Source organism: Hemicordylus capensis, chromosome 3 (genome assembly GCF_027244095.1).
Source record: "Hemicordylus capensis ecotype Gifberg chromosome 3, rHemCap1.1.pri, whole genome shotgun sequence".
Taxonomy (NCBI): domain Eukaryota; kingdom Metazoa; phylum Chordata; class Lepidosauria; order Squamata; family Cordylidae; genus Hemicordylus; species Hemicordylus capensis.
Genome location: NC_069659.1, coordinates 224256419 through 224276877, shown reverse-complemented (window position 1 = coordinate 224276877; position 20459 = coordinate 224256419). Strand labels below are relative to the sequence as shown.

The window sequence follows — 20459 nt, the reverse complement described above, 5'->3', positions numbered from 1 at the left end:
TCCATCAGCTAGAACTCTGTGCTTGGAGGAGGCTCACAAAGCATTTCACTGACTCACAAGCCTCTTCAAGGTTCTGTATGAGTGAGGGAGATTTCCCCCCTCCTCTTCTCCTGGTCCCATGAGTGCAAGGTGGAGGAGAGCCTAAGAAGGCAAATCACCCAAAGTGGATGGCAACCCCCACTACACAATGCTCTTCCCCCAAAGTACTACAACTCCAGCCTCCTTCTATGTATCCCTAACTTTGGAATAGTTAAACCTAGAACTTAAATGCCCCCATTATAACACATTTTCTATGTCTCGTATTATTGGTATGGCAGAACATGAATTTTGTTACTCGTCTTGGTCTTCAGTCTTGAAGCAACTGTAATCTCCAATATATCAAACGATATTAAGGGGACTACTCCAGGGTAACTTGTTTGTGGCTTGCAGCTGTATCATCCAAAATATGGAATAAAGAGAAGCAATTTAATATTAAGGCACCAAACGTTCAGAGGAGTACGACAACCATGGTGCAGAGTCAATAAACCAAAACAAGCCATATTCACTTCTGCTTTTACTATTTAAACTAGGATTAAAATAATTTAAATTGTGCAAGCTACTAAATGTTGAACAAAAAGATGAAATATATGAAAAAGAAACTGTGTTCTGCAAGTTAATTATCTACAGTAATGTTTCTAAACACAAGTTCTTATGGTAGTGTTTTTAGCATGGTACTTCCTCTTTGAAGTCAAACATAATTGTATGGAATTAATATTAAACACATTTATAATTGCTAGTCTTCAGCGATGGTGCATCACTATGTAAATTGGTTGTTCCAAGATCCTCATTACAGCCTTACAAATGGCTAGGTTTCTACAGCTCAAACATCCCTATTACACTCTAAACCCAAACTTCATTTGTTAGGTAGTTTTAACTATTCCACTTAGAACCTTAAGGAGCTAATTAAGTACCACGATCCCTTGCTTTCATGCATTCGTTTTTAAAAAACGAATTCTCCATATACTCTTTTTTCGGAGCATCAACATTTGTAGCTGTGTATAGAACAAAGGATTTACTATTGGCACACAAGATGTCTTGCATCAGTTCTATATTTTGCATTATATCAGACCATACCAAGCAGATTTCGTGTAGATGGTGGACAATTTTGAATCGTAGCACTAAAGAAAAGCTGTAACTATCCATGGTGCTGAAACGTACAAACCCCTCCTTATTCTCTTCCCAATTCCCGACCACCACTCCCAAACCAGCTTCTCCATCCCCACCTCCCCGTTTGAATTATCACCACCACCCTATTTTGAGAGATTAATTGAGCTGTGTTTAATTAGTTACAAAAATATAGCGTGTGAATTGGCAACAAGTTTTTGCATGCGGGGGGAAAGCGGTTAAAGACGTTTCTCTTTATTTCTCCATCCTGGAATCACTCTCTCACCTCCCCCGCTACTCGAATAATTCAGGGCGCCACAAAGGGGTTCGAGATCATGGCTTCGCAAGAAGTGATCATCTCCATTAGTTCGCAGGGGCCAGATTCGGACTCGCTGTGGCTGCGCAAATTCAGACCCGATCGCGTGCTCGGAGCCAAAAACATTCATTAACGTTTGAAAGGCTACTAGTCTGCCCCTCCTCGGTCATCTATACGGGCAAACGCTGTGCAAAGCACCACGAAACCAGTTTATTTCATTCCATGGAGGAGGGGAAGAGGCGGCAAGGTGTCCCCCCTTTTTGTTCTTTTGTTCTCTAACGGAGAGAGTAGATAGAAGGGGAAACATTTATACCTAAATCCGAGTGAGCGTTGGGGGTTGAGGGGGAGAGGGTTAGATGAGGTGGCAACAAAGAGCCATGGGGGGGGGGATTAATTATGTATTAGCAGTCATGGGAGGGGGCGGGGGTAACAGCAGGAAGCGTTTTGCGTCTGGCTAAGCCCAGGCTTCGCCCACCCCCCAAGCCTTCAACTCACCGTCCCTATCGCAGAGCTGAATCGCCTCCAAGCTGAGGTTCTTGATGACATCCTCGCAGGGGCTGGTCGGGCTGCTCATATGGTGATCCAGGCGAGGCACCTCCATTGTTTTATCCCTACTTCTTGTCTGATTTATTTATTATTTTCTTCTCCCCGACTCTTTAAATTTTGTGCTGTCACGGGGAGGGGGAAGATGGGTGGTGGGAAGGGGCACACTTTGCAATAGCAGCAGCAGCAGCTTTCGTCTGCCTCTCTCGCTCCCCAGGCTGGCTGCAAAATTGCTGGGTGCAGCAGAGACGCGCGCGTTCACTTCCCTCCCCGGGACTGGCTGGCAGGCGGCGTCGGGCGCGGATTGGAAGGCAGGCACAGGGGGAGGGGGGCGGAGGGGGACTGACTGTCACTGCAATGGAGCGGGGAGTAAGCGAGGGAAGGGGAGGGAGACGCCGCCGCCGCCGCCGCCGCTCACACTCAGCACGCTTGGCAGGGCTCGTCGTTTAAAGGGGCCGCGCGCGGCTACTGCTGAGTCAAGCCCAGCGCTTGTACCAACCTCACCTCTCCCCCCTCCCTCCATGTTTGCAACGCAATGCCGTAGCCTGCAGGCAGCTTTCTCTTCTCTCCCTCTAGAGGAAGAAGCGGCGGCTGCCGCCTAAAGCCCCCCACCCCCCGTCGCTCCTTATGTAATGGGTTTATCAGCGAATTAAAAGCAGCAACCACGGCGGCTCCAAATAAGGCTCTACCTGCCCTGCCCAGCCCAGCCCCTTCCCTCGCCCTTCTCTTACACTCACTTGCAAACATCTCGATTCCCGCCTTTTCTCCACTTAGGCGCAGGCAACGCTACTCCAGTGTCACCGCCCTCTGCAGGCATGCGGCCAGAACATGCTGCTGCTGCCTGACTTCACGCTCCCTAGGCATTAACCAATCCAGGCAATTTCATTCATAGAGAAGTTTAAAAGGGTTCTAGCCCTCATGGAAGCAAAAACAAAATTGAATACATGTTTTTCTGGAACTCCCTTTCCTTCATCTACTCCATACTACTAACCAAAGTAAATCAACGTGGATGAAGTGATTCAGAAGTGTGGATACCTTTCAGTTAGGGTTGCAACCTCCCGCTAAAGAAATTGTAATCGATTGACCAAAACTCGTATATTGATTCAATTTGCATTAAACGCGCACACATTAATAAAAATATTTCTAAAGCAAAATGCATGCTTACTTGCTTTTTGTGGTGGCCCACTTTAGGCACTCCAGCTGTTGGACTACAACTCCCATCATCCCCAACTGCAATTATAACTGGAGTTGATGGGATTTGTAGTCCAACAACTGGAGAGCCTGAAGTTGGCCATTTCTGCTTCAGATTATGCATGTCTGTGACACAGCAAGTATCATCTTAGCTTAGAAACATTCCCTCCTGGGTAAGAGAAAAAGGAATACCTCTACCCCTTGTGCTTCCCATTTACAGTTTTTATAAGAACTTTACGGAGGTGTATTTTAATACTCTGCTCAATAAAAGTGTTTTTGATTAATCTAGCCAATCACTAAGACCTCACATAGAGGTCTTAGATTCCTAGCCACACACACACACACACACACACACACACACACACCCCGCTTAAGCAGCCAACTTGGGGCAAGGCAATAGCAGTGGCTTAGGCAGCAAAGATTCTGGCAAATCTAAAGTAGGGGCAGGGGGGCACATGGGCCTGGCTATGGCAAAAGGAGGCCTGCTTGCCTCTCCTGTACTGTGACAAATGGCTGCATATATGTATTGTACTGCACAGTGAAGTGGTGACCCTTCCAGGCTTTGGACTTGACTTGTGCCACACTAGGCTGCACTACCCTATGATAAACTTCCCCTGCTTTCCATCACACATTCTGCTCATTCATCTCTTGCAGTTTCAAATTTCTCTTCTGCCTACCGTGTACATGTTATCCCCCTACATCCACATCTTAGCAACCCCACATCAATCCATATGCCCTCCCCACTGCCCATCTCCAACTTTCCGCAGAACACTTTTTGCTTTCCCCTCAAGGGTTGTATTTAATATCACCTTCTGATGCTACAAGTTCACTCCACTCACATGCTGGCATCTCACTTTTTGGCCAAGAGTGTCTTAAACAAAGTCTGATCTACAACGCTTGCACTCTGCATGTGTCTCACATTTATTCCAGTTACAAAGCCATCCCCAGCCTCTCTTTATATTGATACACGATTCATTTGTCCCATCTGACAGTATACATAGCAAAGCTGTTGCTATTAATGACACGCCTGGCACAGTCACTTAACATGGATTACTTCGTGACACACTTTAATTGTAAATCCAAAAAGGCAATTAAGGTGGACAAGGACTAGTACTGCTTCCAGAAGAATAACTGTGTTGGTTTGAGGCAGCAAAAACAAAGTGTATTGTGGCACCTTAAAAACTAAGAAGTTCATGGACTACCGTCCACTTTATCAGCTACATGAAGTGTAATCCTCAGTAGGCCTGTGTGTGTGTGTGTGTGTGTGTAGAAAAATACCAAGAACAAGGGAGTTCAAATGCAAGAGTCTTGTACTGAGGTTAAAAGTATACAAGATAAACAGGGCAATTATTCACAATAGCAGTAATTGGAGATAGCAAGATCCAGCTAGCACCGCTAAATTAATTAACTCTATAATGTGATGAAAATTATTGGTCCTTGTTCAGACCAAATATAATCGAATCAAATATTGCTATAACTTCTAATTCAGCTGTGTCACATAAAACATACTCTGTAGTAAATCTGTTAGTTTCTCAAGTGCCTCAAGAAGACTCCGTTGTTTTTAAAACTCACCCCCCCCAAGGTGGATTCTCCACCTCTCTTTGAGAGAATATGCAACTACCAGGAGCATAGCTAGTCTGGATTGCGGCCTGGGGGGAAAAGTGAAGGGGGGCCCCTGCAACCACTTCTTTAGAGAGGCACAAGAGGGAGCAAAGAGCAAGTTCTTACCCAGCCTGCACCTTTCCCCCCACCCTCCTTCAGCAGTCCAGGGACGTCAGTCCTCTCCTCCTTGTTCAAGTGTAGCTTTGCTCCTGGTAACTGCCTTCTCGAGTGAGACCATTGGCCCATCTAGCCCAGTATTATCTACTCTAGCAGCACTGGCGCTCCAAGGCCCCCAAGTCACTTCCAGTCCTGCAACTATTGTAGATCCTTTCATTTTGGGGTCTGGAAAGAACAAGAGCATGTCTTATGACACCCTAAAGACTAACAGATTTATTGTGGCATAAGCTTTCCTGGACTAGAGTAGACTTCAGATGCATAAAATATCCTCAGTTGAAAAGCACACACACATGAGCCGGGGGTGGGGGGGGGAGACCTATGTAAAGCTTAAAATTATACAAGATAATATTTGTGTTTGTTTTTGTGGCTTATGATTCTGATTAGTTTTTATTATTTTACTGTGCATTTTTGTTTGCTGTTAACCATTTATTATTAGCAATGGGAAAGGCAGAATTTCGGTTTTTTTAGAATGAATAAATATGCACAGTGACCTGTGACAACAGCAGTAATGAGTTGACCATCAGTGGCATCATCATCACCACCACTTCCCCTGCCCCACCAGCTGTTTTAAAACGTATGTTTTCCCTAACGGGGTGAATAGCTGCTTTGCGAATGATTTAGATAAGGAAAATGGCATGGAGGAAAAACACAATTAAACCCTCTCCCCCAACATCACAGTCCTGATCCAATTAATCAATTCCCAGCTTTGTACAAACAAAATTAAAATCTCCAGCATTTCCTCTGGTTTGGTCCTGAATGGTTCACTAATTTGCATTCACAGCTAACATGCACTGACCCACTAGAGCAGGGTTTCTCAACGTGTGGGTCCCCAGATGTTATTGGACTTCACCTCCCATAATCCTCAGCCCCAGTGGCCTTTGGTTGGGAATTATGGGAGTTGAAGTCCAATTACATCTGGGGATCCACACGTTGAGAATCCCTGCATTAGAGGAACATAAACTAGTTCAGCCAAATTGTTCAATCTAGTGTTGAACTTGGGGAGTTCATTCAGCATGCATCCCTGCACTGGATCGTGGTTGCTGCTATATATATGTAGGGGTAGGGGAAGCAGGGACTCCTAAACACTTGCTTCAACTCATCTTGTTTCTTTCATCGGAATGGAAGTAGAATTGCCACCAAAGTTTCAGTGACAACGTTTGAAATAAATTCAAGGGGTCCTCTTTCCCCCTCCAGAGGAACTAGTGAAGATTTCCTGCAAATGCAGTATATCACTTACATATCAAACGTTAGGTAGAGCTTTCATATCATCTCAAAATGCAAAGATTCATTTCAATGGAGGCAATTTGCATATTTGGCTGCAGATCACTGAGGACCACTTCAGATGTTTTTTGCTTCTTCCAAAAGAAATGGCCCAAGTGGTCCTGGGAGTGCAACCACACAGCAGTAACAATATCAGGCTTGGTGCAGCCCATCCCTAGCAGTTACAGCTGTCACTTGCTGCTTTTCATCATAGGAATTGCTGCTGGGGGGAGCATCTGTTGTAAAATGGGATGTACCAGATCAGATTGTCTTTTCTTAGAGAATGTTTAGCATATGATTTACAAAAGCAATGCAGCAGTGAATAAGATTTCCCAATAAAACACAGACGCGTACAACAGAAGGCGTGATTGCAACAGCAGAGAGGAAATACCACTGTACGCAAGTTCCTATGGGTTTGGGTAGAGTCCAGTTAAAAGAGTTCTTTTCCCACAAGGCTGCATTTCCAGGGTTGCCTGGACCATTCCTTGTGGAGCAATTGTCAAGTCTGACTATGAGAAATTACACATTATGTTATCAAGTGAAGTACAGTACAAGCATGGACGAATCAGAGGGCCAAAGAGAAAAACAGTTAAGATATGGTAAAACTAAATAAACCAAAGCAATTTAATCCATACACAAGAGGACAGAAGTGAAAAATAACACAAATTCATTACTATGCAAGTCATATGAGCTGTCTGTGGAATTTGCATATGCTAATCTATTGTATGTGACCAAAACATGTTATGTATACAGGGACAGAAGATATATTGTGAAGCAAAGCCGAGCCCATTTGAATTTTTTGTTGTTGTTGAAAACAAACACAGCTTCAACCCTGCCCCCCCCCCATCTTTGCATTTGGAAGAAAATTATTGTTAGAATTTCAGAAACAACAGTGGAGGGTGGAGAAACAGAAATACAGAGCTACCAGCAGAATATCTGATGTGAATTTATACACAGCTGCTGACAACATTTCAGCCCCTCTCCTGATTAACAGCCAATAAATACAGATTAAAGATGACAAATTCTGGATTGCTACATGGCTTAGTGGGGTGATAACAGGATATGGGGATTTTCACCTCTAGGTCACTGGTTTTAATGCAGATCAGGGCTCAGTTGTTCCTTCTTGGAAGTGGCTACCAGCTGTCCAATATGTGCCTCTGAAATGAGTTGGTCTCGGTCCATTTCCTAGCAAAGAGCAATTCACTTTCCAATAAACACATCTGGCACCTTTTGCTGGCAGTTCCTCCCTGAGGACTGGAACCAGCTTGGGAAGTTCTTCTTTTAAAAGCATGAACATTTATCTTGCTCGATATAATTTTTATTGAAACCACCACAATATAGCCTTCAGATGAAAATATTGTTTTCCCTTCACTGGCATCATTAGTTTTTAGCTTCCTTCCTAAGCAGGTGAAGTATATGGCCAATAGGAAGTAGCCATCAAAATCCATTAAGCAAGCAAGCTATAGAAAAGCCTATAGACATGGGCATCTTTTCTTTTGGCACAACACAACATTCTCATAACAATTGGTCTTTACTGAATTGTACTGAGGTTCAGGTTGTGACTATATGCCAATTACTATTATTTGCCTCCAAGTTACCTAGACATCTACACAATAACTCAATTGGACCATAACATTCCCATCAGCAAGATTCCCAGCATGAAGGAGCTTGCAACATGATAAATCAATGGGCAAGATCCAGACAGGGTTAGTCAAGACTAAGCCCTATTTAGATTAATGGGTCTTACATTAGTAATGTCTCATTTATTTTAATGGTGCTTAGTCATGACAACTTAGTTTGGATCCTGCCTATTGTATTCTATACTTGCATAAATATTCAAAGTTCTGGGGAGATTTCAAAATGGGAACCAAAGCAGACAAGCAATACACTAATCTGTCTCAAAGTCACAGCTTGAGAATGAAAAGTAGTGTACTCCACATTCACATTGATGTTTGTTTCAAGTATCATCAGCTCAAGAACATAGGAGAAGGGGTTCTAAGGACTCCCCTTCTGTTTTGTCTTTTGATCTCTTTCTTTCTTTCCTCTAGATTTTTAAATGACACAGCAGAATGGGGAGGGGAGAGAGTAGAGTATGAAAAGGACCAGTGAGCAAAAGGGAGAATGAGTCATGGAGAAGATGCAGGGAAGAGCTACAGCCTGAAAGGACAGACACTGAGTCAATGGAGAAGGTGAGAAAAACTAATAAATAAATGAAGTGATAGAAATAGAGTGTGTAGGCAAAAGTGGAAAGGAATGGGAGGGAATTTAATTTAAGCTCTGGCAGTGATTCATTACATTCAGAGTGTTGGAGATGGAGTTCCAGTGCATCAACCTTTTGTGCCAACTATCCTAATGACCACTAGGGGCATTGGGAGTAGAGGTAGTTAGTGAGGTTCTCCTTACCTGTCCCTGCTTGCCTCTACTCTATGACCCCTGCCTTGACTCCTCAGGTACTTCCTGTAGTGAGTCAGTCCTCTTCCTTTAATTCCTCCTAGAGAGAAGATGGAAACATCTCCCTCTCGCCCTACCTATTATGTAGCTGATAGATAGGATGGGTCTTTCCTATCTCAAATGTACTTCACCAATAAACCTATTTAGTTTAGACACTACAGTGATCTCCATGCATGTTACTTAAATAGCTGCAACAATTAAACTCTGCACTCTGTCACTGGAGTGGTAGCTTCCTTGGTGCTTTGTTAAATAATCACAAACCCCAACACAAAGGGGGTGGGGAGGAAATGGGAAGGAATAGGGCAATATTCGAACTGCTCTTATTGTGCAGAAATTTTCTGATGGGCAAACATGTATTCCTTTCCTTGCAAAATGCCATTGGCTCCAGAGCTTCATCTGAATGAATGTACATGAGGCAGCAATCTTGCTGAGGCTAGACAGGTTTGAGTCTTGCCAGTGCCTGCATGGGATACTGCCTAGGAACCCCATGTATATAGTCTTAAATTCCAGTAGGGAAGAAAGGCAGGATATAAGTGTAATATATAAATTGTTTTGTATTCCTGTACCATCTTTACCTTTACCATCTTTAAGATATATTTTTATCACACGCACACACCCTCCATATCCTCAACAACTACAGCACCCCAATTACTCACTCACACACACACTTCCAGTTGCTTTTTTACTCTTTGCAGCCAATAAATAAAGGAAAAAGAAATGGAGAGGAAGAAGAAATTAGATATAGATTCTTAGCTGCTACTACTCATTAACTAGAGTATATTTATGTCCCATCTCACACACCTATTCACTCATACAGTATGTCTATACTACAGATTTAAAGAAGCTCAATAAACCCGCCAAACTACAACCCCCACATTCCTGTGGAGGAAGGTTGATCTGGAATAAAACTGATATACATTTGTAATGTAGATACGCCCATAGAGAGTCACAAAACTACTACATTATTTATTTATTTATTACATTTATATCCCGCTCTTCCTCCAAGGAGCCCAGAGCGGTATACTACATACTTAAGTTTATCCTCACAACAACCCTGTGAAGTAGGTTAGGCTGAGAGAGAAGTGACTGGCCCAGAGTAACCCAGCAAGTCTCATGGCTGAATAGGGATTTGAACTCGGGTCTCCCCGGTCCTAGTCCAGCACTCTAACCACTACACCACACTGGCTCATATTGGCAAGTTTGCCCTGTGCGTTTCTGATTTTATATGTGTAGAATCCAGATGAAAGAGTTGTGGCACACAAGGCCCAGGCAGTGGAGTAGAATATTAATAGTTTAGTGAAATTATTTACAGGTGAAACTCGGAAAATTAGAATATCGTGCAAAAGTCCATTAATTTCAGTAATGCAAATTAAAAGGTGAAACTGTTATATGAGACAGACGCATTACATGCAAAGCGAGATAAGTCAAGCCTTAATTTGTTATAATTGTTATGATCATGGCGTACAGCTCATGAAAACCCCAAATCCACAATCCCAGAAAATTAGAATATTACATGGAACCAAGAAGACAAGGATTGTAGAATAGAACAATATCGGACCTCTGAAAAGTATACAGTGTACTGTGCTTGATTGGCCAGCAAACTCGCCTGACCTGACCCCATAGAGAATCTATGGGGCATTGCCGAGAGAAGGATGAGAGACATGAGACCAAACAATGCAGAAGAGCTGAAGGCCGCTAATGAAGCATCCTGGTCTTCCATAATACCTCATTAGTGCCACAGGCTGATAGCATCCATGCCACGCCGCACTGAGGCAGTAATTGCTGCAAAAGGGGCCCAAACCAAGTACTGAATACATATGCATGCTTATACTTTTCAGAGGTCCGATATTGTTCTATTCTACAATCCTTGTCTTCTTGGTTCCATGTAATATTCTAATTTTCTGGGCTTGTGGATTTGGGGTTTTCATGAGCTGTAAGCCATGATCATCACAATTATAACAAATTAAGGCTTGACTTATCTCACTTTGCATGTAATGCGTCTGTCTCATATAACAGTTTCACCTTTTAATTTGCATTACTGAAATTAATGGACTTTTGCACGATATTCTAATTTTCCGAGTTTCACCTGTACAGAAAGGCCAGTGCAGGCTTTCTATGCTCTTGTCGCTTGTCTGCCCTAAAGCACCATTCAAGAGTTGGCCTGGATCAAGGAATGGATTCACCATAAACACCACAATATGCAACCCCTTTTCTTGTTGCTAACTGTTCATCAGCTCAAATCACCCATGCCATATTCTGGGGAACTCCATACTCCAATGCTATAGCATCCACAATGAAATAATCCACATTAATTTATAATTAAAAGCTACTCATATAATTGATTTACTTAGATTTCAATTCCATTAGTCCAGTTCCAGGCTCAGGGTGCCTTAACATACCAATCTAAATCCAATAAACAAACAAACAATATATAAACTATGTACAATGTAATATACTTAAAAATTCCAGAACATCCAGTAGCTGCAAAAATCCAATTATAAGCTACTGTAATGTCTCCTCCCCGTTATTTTTTGTTCCCTTCTTTACTGAGTGTTTTGTGATATGGTAGCAGTAATCAATAACTTCTTGATTATTTGCACAAAGTACAGTATACCATTCATATGAATATTGCAAACACGTATAACAATTGAAGTGGTCCATAATATGTAATAGCAGCATAATTGCGTGAACAAACAAGAGTCACACCTGAGGAATCTGTTCCTTACTACGCTCTGCAGACTCATATTCAGATACTAATAGTCTGTGCTAATTAAATTCCTAGCCTCTTAATTGGCATTTAAGATTGCAGCCCTGCTCATAGTTTTGAACAGGTAAATCTGCTCATAGTTTTGAACTGATAAATTTCAGGGGACTTACCTGTGTATAATAGGTTTGAGGCTTGAGGACCTTAAATTCCAAATGTGGTGGCTTTCCTGTGGAAATTTTGTAGCCATGACTCTACCAAACAAACATACACCACTTCTGCCATCACTCCTGTTGTGGCAGAATTGCCATTTCCCAGAAATTAAGCCTTTATATTTCAGTGCTGCAAAGGTTCCAGCAAGCAAGATGTATCATACCGTACCTAGTTTACTGTGGTGAGAGGATTTGAATTAGTACAGGCCAATACATCTTGCAACCCAACTCAGACCACCACCTGTGTTTGGGGGCTTGTCAGGAATTTGAGAGTTCTCACTCTCATTTTAGCAATTCCATAGGGGCAGCAATCAGGCAGTTTAGTGATCACCATATATGGCTGAAGGGCTCTGATTGGCTTGGCAGGTCACAAGTCCTGCAAGCCTCCACTAGCGTCAGACACCTACTGGATGTTACCTACTGTACAACTACATAATTTTGTCCTCTCCACACATACATCCTCACACACCACACCACACATACTCTTAGCCATTCCAAAACATTTATTCCCTTTTTAAAAAACCTTATTATAAAAAAGCCAGCCGCTCGCCGCTCGAATGTGCGGTGTGGCTTGTTTGCCCCAGCCCCCTTCCCACAAGGAGGCTTAAATCAAAAACCGTGTTGATAGAGCAAGTGAATGCAGTGGAAAAGACTAGTACACATACTCAATGAACAGTATAGTCAGTCCATATATTTGAACTTCACTATCACCTAGTTAAGGCTAGTGAGAACAGCCATATATTATTTTCAGTTTCATAAAGTCACATCAAGTGACAAATAATCATAAGATATCACAAAGTATGACTACAAAAATAAGGCAGGAGAAATACATACAATGTGGAAGAGTAGTAGTATATAACCCATATATAACCCATAACATTAAGCCAAATAGAGGCTAGAAAAAATAAATGTACACAGAGGAGAAGGTTTCTCCTCTGTGTACATTTATTTTTATTATACTGTTTTATTATTTAGATTATACTGTTCATTGAGTATGTGTACTAGTCTTTTCCACTGCATTCACTTGCTCTATCAACACGGTTTTTGATTTAAGGCTTCTTGACTTTACGGGTTTCCCTTTTTGCATTGTGAATCCTTTCCCACAAGGAGCACGGAACACCAGGTGAGGGCTTCCCATTGACTCCCCGGGTGCTCATGGGGCAAGGCTAGGGTGACAAACGAGGGCGCGTGCAGGCGCCCGCTCAGTCCAGCTTTCAAAGACACCCCCCCCTCCATTCCCTCAGATATAGGCTGGGCCTTGCTGGTCGCTGTTTGGGGCTGGGCAGTAATTTTGGGGGTCCACACCAAATTGGCCGGCTGTGTATGCCTTTTTTCGCCTGCCCCAGTCTATATCTGTATGCCCGGTAGTCAGTTAGCACCATAACTTCCCGGTCACATTTGGCAGGTACAGTGCGGAGGGAAAGAACAGTTTAAAACAGGTGATGCACCTTAGGTAAGCATTTGGCTTCAAGAAGGAGGAGGCGATCCCTTGAGGCTTGACAGATCAGGGATGCTGCTGAGCCCTTCTTCTCTGTAAAGCCCTCCCATATGGCTGTGCAGCATCGGAGGGGTATCGTTAGTCCCAGCAACCTGACCTAGGTCGGCTAGGATGGGCGGTTCCCGCTTTGGAGCGATGGAGCCGCCCGGAGCCAAGGTGCTATCGTCATTTGTCTGTAGGCCAAGGCAGCCACTCTGTGGCCGGCCTTCCAGGAACCGCATGTGGTGAGTGGAGTGCCAATCCCCGCTGAGTGCCATGCCAGCACTCAAAGAATTATGTCTCAATAAACGTGGCCAATTTTACCAAAGAATCATGTGTCCGTGTCTCCTTGGGTCTGGGCACAAGAAGCTTTGGGGCTATGTGTACCTAGCATCCTGTCCTCCGGACATGTGTATCTCTGGAAAGATACATATGGGTCATCCAGAGTACAAGGCCCCCATTCTGTGGGAACAGGGATATTGCTATCATTGGCTAGGATAAACAAAGTGCCAGCCAAGGAAAGCAATATTCTGCTAAGATCTCAAGTCATATATTTCTGAAAAAAGAACTAGTCCATGACATCACAATCTCAAACCACAAAATACTTAATTTTGTGTACAAAATATTTGTCTCAGCTGAATGATTATATGCCTGAAAATACTGTATGCTGTTATCTTTCTAACAGGAAACCAGACTTATCTAAGATACATTATTGTTCTTTAGAAATTTAGCATCCCTATTTACGCTAAAATAATACTGTAGTTTCAACATGGCACCAGAAAGTTTGTTCCTTGATGAATAATCCCCAACAGTGTTTAGCAAAAATGTCACATAGCACAAATATAGGGGCAGTATTATATATCAAGAAGGCTGCCAATGGCAGCATTCTTTTAGAGTCAGATCAGGGGAGTTGCATCCAACTCTATAAAGGTTTGCCGTAACAACGATCTGAGTACCCCTCTGTATTTTCATCGTATCGGAATATTTCCATTCACTGGTTTTATACAACTTAGGTGAGGGTCACATTAAATTTACATAGGCATGTGTGCGGAAGAATGCAATGTATGCATATTACATTCATTTGTTTTCAACTCCACAAATCCCATCGGTGCATGTGCTATGAAAGAAGGATTGGTCAGCCCTCCCCATTACGTGTATGAAGCAGTCCTCTTCCAATTGTCTAACTGCAGTACACTCCAGCATCATGTTGTAGGGAAAGTAACATTTCAATTAATGTGTGCATGGAGAGTGGAACATATAAGTACCCTCTTTAAAGACAATGTTTCAGACCCAGGTCCTGCCAGCTCTAGAACTCTATTGTAGCTCTAGAGATCCGAGGAGTGGACCAACTGCAAGCCAAGCCGCTTTGTGTTCAAACCAGAGAACAAGCCTGATCTCAAAGTTTTTACATGTTGTATTTTCTCCCGTGACTGTCTATGACCTATTACTGTTTAACAGTTCTCTTTGCTGGTCTGGCTGGTTAATCTGTAATACCCCGCTTCCTTTGATTAAGAGCTTGGTAGTGGCACACAGGCTGAATCCCTGCCTGTTACTACTCAGGTTACAAGTTCAGGACAAGTTCAGGACCTGCTGTGAGTTTAACTCCTAGTGAAGTGTGAAATGACTTCCCAGAGCCAGTTGGGTAGGCTGCTCTCCTGTGTTGTTTGCTCTCTGCATCCTGTACTCAAAGGATCTGCTTCCACTTAATTATCAAAACCAATAATAGACCCAATACCATAAGAACATAAGAATACTTTTTTTTGTCTGTCTTGAGCTTACTGGATCAGCTTCCTTCTCTTGAACTTATTGGATCAGCTTCCTCGGTGATCCCCAAGTAAAATAAAATAAAATAAAATAAAATAATCCAGGAAAGCTATTAGATCATAAACAATCTTCACTAGCCCATTTGGCCACACATACCTGTGTTGATTTTGATACATGCTTAAAATGTGGAGGGAAAATCAACCAATAAACCAAAGCTCTTTCATTTTAAAGAACCATCCTTGTCTGGCAACCAGTAGGGATGTGCGGCCGGGTGGTTCAAAGGACGCGGTCAGTGCACATCCCTAGCAACCAGGAGACAACTGATATTTGCCAAAGGTGACCAGACACATATCCATGTATAAGGTTGTGTTACATAACAGCAATGGGACATGTAGAATAATACATATTTAGAACACCATACCTGCTAGCTGAGTTCAGTACACTGACTAACAGAAAATAAAGCCATAGATAATGATGAACCTGAATGGCAGATGTTTCTGAACCAGATGACTGGCAAGCTGAAGAAGGTGTCAACTGCCAGTCATATTGTTAGGCAAGTTAACTTCGACTCATTTGCTCAGATTAACAACTATTCTGAACAATCATACTGATCAATGTGTCAAGTGTTCAAAAGAAAGACAATTTTATTCTAGAGGAGTATGCTGTTTTGATCTGAATCCATTTGTATTCATGCTACAGAAGGAGTGGAAGAAGTTTCATCTGTTTACATTTAACTAATAAGAAGCCTTCTGGGAGGAATGGTGTCTTGCTAAAAATAGCTCTACTGAGAATACGACACTCGACATATTACACATATTTGTTGTGCCTCGGGAAATACCAGGAGAATGGGTTCTTAGCAATCATGAAAATGAAGGATAGTTAATGCTATGTACACAAGCAGCGTGCACATTTCCTATAAAACAGTGGGGCTCTTCACTTGTGATCTAGGGACCAACAGTGGTCCCTGATGCACTTTTAAGTGGTCAGGACCATTATAAAAATAGGAAGTGGTTCAAAGCTGGGGAATTCTTGGGGATTTCCACTACATGCTGAAGAGACGTTGGTAAAAGTTAAAGCTTACATTGAAAATTATTCAGTAAGTAAAAATTATGCTGTAAAAATTATGAAGAATGGAATGATAGTGGGTGAATAGAACCAAATGGAGAGGAAAAAAGGAGGTTCCAAAACAGAAAATACTTGGGCAAAGGGATAGGAACCCTCATGCAGGAAGTCTGCGGGAGAAGCCCTCCCTTCCTGCAATGCACTAGAGAGGATATATCCTCAGAAAGTGGAACCAAGCAAACAGAATCAGGTTCCAGAATAAAGAGCAGCTGGACAATAACTTCTCAAACATTCTCTCACATGGTGGCTATTAACCTGAAAAATTATAGTGGTTCATTAAGCATAGGGAAAATGGAATACAATAACACTTAAGAGCCAGTGGTATATAGTGAGATTCCTATGCAACAGAATGGATGCTTGCTTGGTCCTTCAAACAAGCTCTGCACAAATATGTGGCAGATGGCAGCCCAAGATATATTGGCTATTAAACTCGAGTTTCCTAATTCTTTATCAAAAATAGTAGGACTAACCGGCCCATCCTAATTTTGACCTCTTTATTGGAAACAGTGCTAGTTCTGTATACTTTGCTAGGATTGGAATAATGGCCAATTGACCTTTATTTTATACTATCTGGCTGAAGTCAAATATCCCATGAAGTCAAGAATGATCTTGCACAGAGAATGGTTTATCTTTTTAATTTAATCATTTTGTCAGCTCATAGCAAAGGCAGAAATAAAGGCTTTCCAGATCTGGAGACATACAAACACACAGAGAAAGTATCTTGAAATTCTAGATCAAAAGCCAAGAAGCCTCTTGGCAGTTCAGTCTCTTCAATACTGTTCACAAACATATTTATACAACATTAATGGCCATACATAAATGTATTATAATATTTTAGATGTTTAAAAAAATATATAACCATCAGAGCTTTGGAGTCAGGTGGTATAAAAATTAAATAAATAAATAAAATCATGTGGGTTATTGTAGATAACAGCCTCTCTTCGCTACAGTTCTACTACATTATTTTTGATAATTATTTAAACATATTTGGCCGATTAATTGCCCAAGTATATTTTTTTCTGGTCAAGTGGTCAACCACATGCTTTCCCTCTAAATCTTGCCATTGTGCTGGTCTACGACTGTAACCATAAACTTACTTACTATATTTTGCCATAATGGAAATGCCATGGCTTCGGTTGCAGTCCTATGCACACACTCACCTGGGAATAAACACCACAGAACACAGTGGGAATTCCAGGGAAACATGCTTGAGGACTTTTAGACATTCTCTTACTAGCACCAACTGCTACACTTTCTGCAGTCGCTCCCATACCACTCAAAGAACATCTAAAATTCCCCACCTACTGTGAAACTATGGACAGTAATCATGCAGGTATTATACTATCTAATGGCTGTGGTCAACCCCTTGCTGTGGAAATAAGTCCAACATACCCACTATGAACAAACAAGCAAGCAAATATGTACTAGCTGACATCCAGACTAACAAAGCATGCATTCAGTGAAAATCGCCGGTCCCCTGTAATATGTCCTGCACATTTGCTGCACATGAACTTTGTTAGTCTGAATGTCAGCCATTAATTGCATATGTAAATCGATACAAGTAACCCGTTGCCCTCTGACTTATGAAGCCTCTATAAAATGCCACTTTCAGGACTGAACAACTTGCCAACTCCTAAGTCAAGTTTGCACTCAACTTTTAGTAATTGTGTTTTTGTACTTTCCCATTTTCAACAGCTAAGGGTTCTTTAGAGCCTTTTGAATCTACATCCAAATGATTGGTGTTGGACAGGTTTCCTACAGAGAGATTTCCTAATGAATGATAAAGTAGTGGTTCTCAAATATTATATTAATTATCTTGCCTTTGGCTTTCTTCACTGATGTTTATTCATTCCTCTAGTGAAGGAGACACTACTCTCTGGGAAGACATTAAGCACTTTCATATTCATCTCCCACTCCTAAATTGGAGGTAAATGAGCAAGGATGTCATCAATTGTTAGCAAAAGCAATTAAACCCTGCTGCTGTGGCATCCTCATCTTTACCTGAAACAATATTTTGTGTGTGTGGATGAGATGAGATAAAATAGTTGACTGTTTGTTTTGTAACCTAAATTAGCAAAATGTTTAATACAGCTGGTCGCTGATAGGGTGAGTGCTGTTGGCATTATAAGAATTTCCTTGATGTGTGCATATTTGGAAAGGCTGATGAAGAAAGGGGAAGTGCAAGGACATAATTAAGACAGCACAATATTGTTTTCTACATTCATCTGTTTCAGAACCTTACTTTGCTGATTCAAAGAAGGTAAATGAAACTTTCTGCCCAAAGCATCCAATTTTCCTGTTCGTCTACTAACTTCTTTTTGCTCCTGCAGACATTTTTCAATTCCTTCCCATTGTATTCTTATCCTATGAAAAACTTAGCATCAAGGGCTATAAATACCATCACTGGGTAGCCAGTGGTAGCTGGAAGTTTAATTCTGGCCAGCAGTGAACATCAGTATCCTCCACCATAACAGTAACAATTTTTTTAAGCCACTCTCAACATAGTAGGAAAGAAAGTACATATTTCAAAAGAGTGCAACACTGCATCTTGTGTTGGGACCCAGCATCAGTGTCATGGAGGAAGCTTGTTCCAAAAATGTATACACTCACACACAATCACACACCACAACCCATTCCTCTTCCACACAAATTCTCCTCACTGGAGAGTAGGTACAAAGGTGGTTGAATTACTTTGGCTCTGTGGAGCAGAAATCCTAGCCTTGCTGACTACAAAAACAATGGTTGGCCAGTCCACCAAGCTTTATTGAGCCCTATTAAAAGTGCACTCTGAAATGTATCCAACACCACCCTTGGCCACATAGTGCAACGGAGTTTTGAGAAGGGTGCACTCTCGTCTTTCAGTAATATTCTCTTGTTCTCTTGCTTGCTTATATATGAGAGAGAGATAGGGTTGTGTGTTTTGTTTTCTCTCTCTTTTGTTTTTGGCCCAAATCCGAAACAACCCCATTTTCTTCTTTGTTCAAAATTGCAAAATCCAAATCCGAAACATTTTGGATTTTAAAAATGGCCACAGGGCAAAACTAGTGGGAGGGGTGGTAGTGCCCAATGGGTGGAAGCTACCACCTATTTCAGAGGAATTGGGCAAAGGGCTGATTTTTGGTGAATTTTTGAAGTTTAAGACTTAATGGAGGTTTCAGCAAAAGTATAGCTTCACGTCGGGGGGAAAGGGGTGACCCAGAGCAGAGTAGGGTGGGTGGTAGTGCCCAGTGGGGGCAAGGAAGCTGCCAGGATTATTTCAAAGGAATTGGGCAGAAGGCTGATTTGTAAAGATTTAATGGAGTTTACGTGTCTTTAAAGTTCTTCCCCATAGGGAATGATGGAGGTTTCAGCAGCCCCATAACTGCACTTGGGGGGCACTGGGGTGGCCCAGAGCGAGTGGTGGTGTAGAGCACATAGGGTGCCAACCACCCCCATGGGTTGCTAACCCATGGGGTACTGGGTTCTGTTGTTTTTGAGATGTTTTGAGTGTAGATTCTCTGGAAACATATGAGAGTGGATTCATGATTTGTCGTTGAAAATCTCATATGCTACCAGAGAATCTACACTCAGAACATCTCACAAACAACAGAACCCAGCACCCCATGAGCTAGCAACCCATGGGGGTGGTTTGCACCCTATGTGCACTACATCACCACTCGCTCCCGGCTACCCCAGTGTACCCCAGGTGGAGTTATGGGTCTGTTGAAACCTCCATTATTCCCTTGCGGGGGACCTTAAAGACATGTAAACTTCAACAATTCCTAAGAAATCATCCCTTTGCCCTATTCCGTTGGAATCTGGGTTGTGGCAGGCACCCCTTGGGGCACTGCCACCCAACCCACTGTTTTGCCCCTCAGGCCCCCTTTCTGCCCCAAATCTGCCCCAAAGCCGTCAACTTCAGAAATTCTTTAAAAATCAGCCCTTTTCCCAATTCCTTTGGAATCTGGGTGGCAGCAGGCACCCATCGGGGCACTACCACCTGACCCACTCTTCTGCCCCCAAAGCCCCTTTTCTGCCCCAAATCCACCCCAAATAATGTCAATATCACACATCATCAACAACAGCAGAGCTTTGCAAAGAACCAGGCAGATTTCCAAAGGTCATGCACATCCACATGCCCCCCAGAAATGCAATTGATCTACACACAACAGTGTGAAACAACAATGAAATGCACACTACCCCACGCAGTATGCACACTGCCCCACTGGCCAATGAAGGTAAATGCACATTGCCCCACTGGCCTATGAGGGTAAATTTTACCCTTAAATTTCCTTAAAAGGAATAAGAAGCCAATCTGCAGGCTGGAAGGGCCGGAAAGTCAAACAGAAATCAAAACTCAAAATGGAGACTGAAGGAGAAAGACTTTTCACAATTGCAAAATGGAGTTGCAAAACAGCCAAAACAACAAAACACTTTGTATCCGAAACAGGGACGTTTTGTTTTGGCTACAAAATTTTCTGTTTTGAGCATTGGGTGTTTTGTTTCAGCTATAAACAG

General features: G+C 42.4%; 1 protein-coding gene across 3 annotated transcripts in view; it reads right to left on the bottom strand.

Annotated features, from left to right (window-relative positions):
• The window catches only part of PHYHIPL (phytanoyl-CoA 2-hydroxylase interacting protein like), a 143722-nt gene that overhangs the window by 90230 nt on the left and 33033 nt on the right, over positions 1–20459 (bottom strand). The window contains exon 1 of one of the 3 annotated variants that reach the window (XM_053312786.1): positions 2740–2764. The exons of 1 other annotated variant lie outside the window; for it this stretch is intronic. In XM_053312786.1, coding sequence (XP_053168761.1) covers positions 2740–2749 — 10 coding nt within the window. In that variant the 5' untranslated portion in view covers positions 2750–2764. Of the gene's footprint in view, positions 1–1954; positions 2512–2739; positions 2765–20459 lie in introns of those variants that run through there. One more of the 3 variants, XM_053312784.1, reaches the window with a different exon arrangement.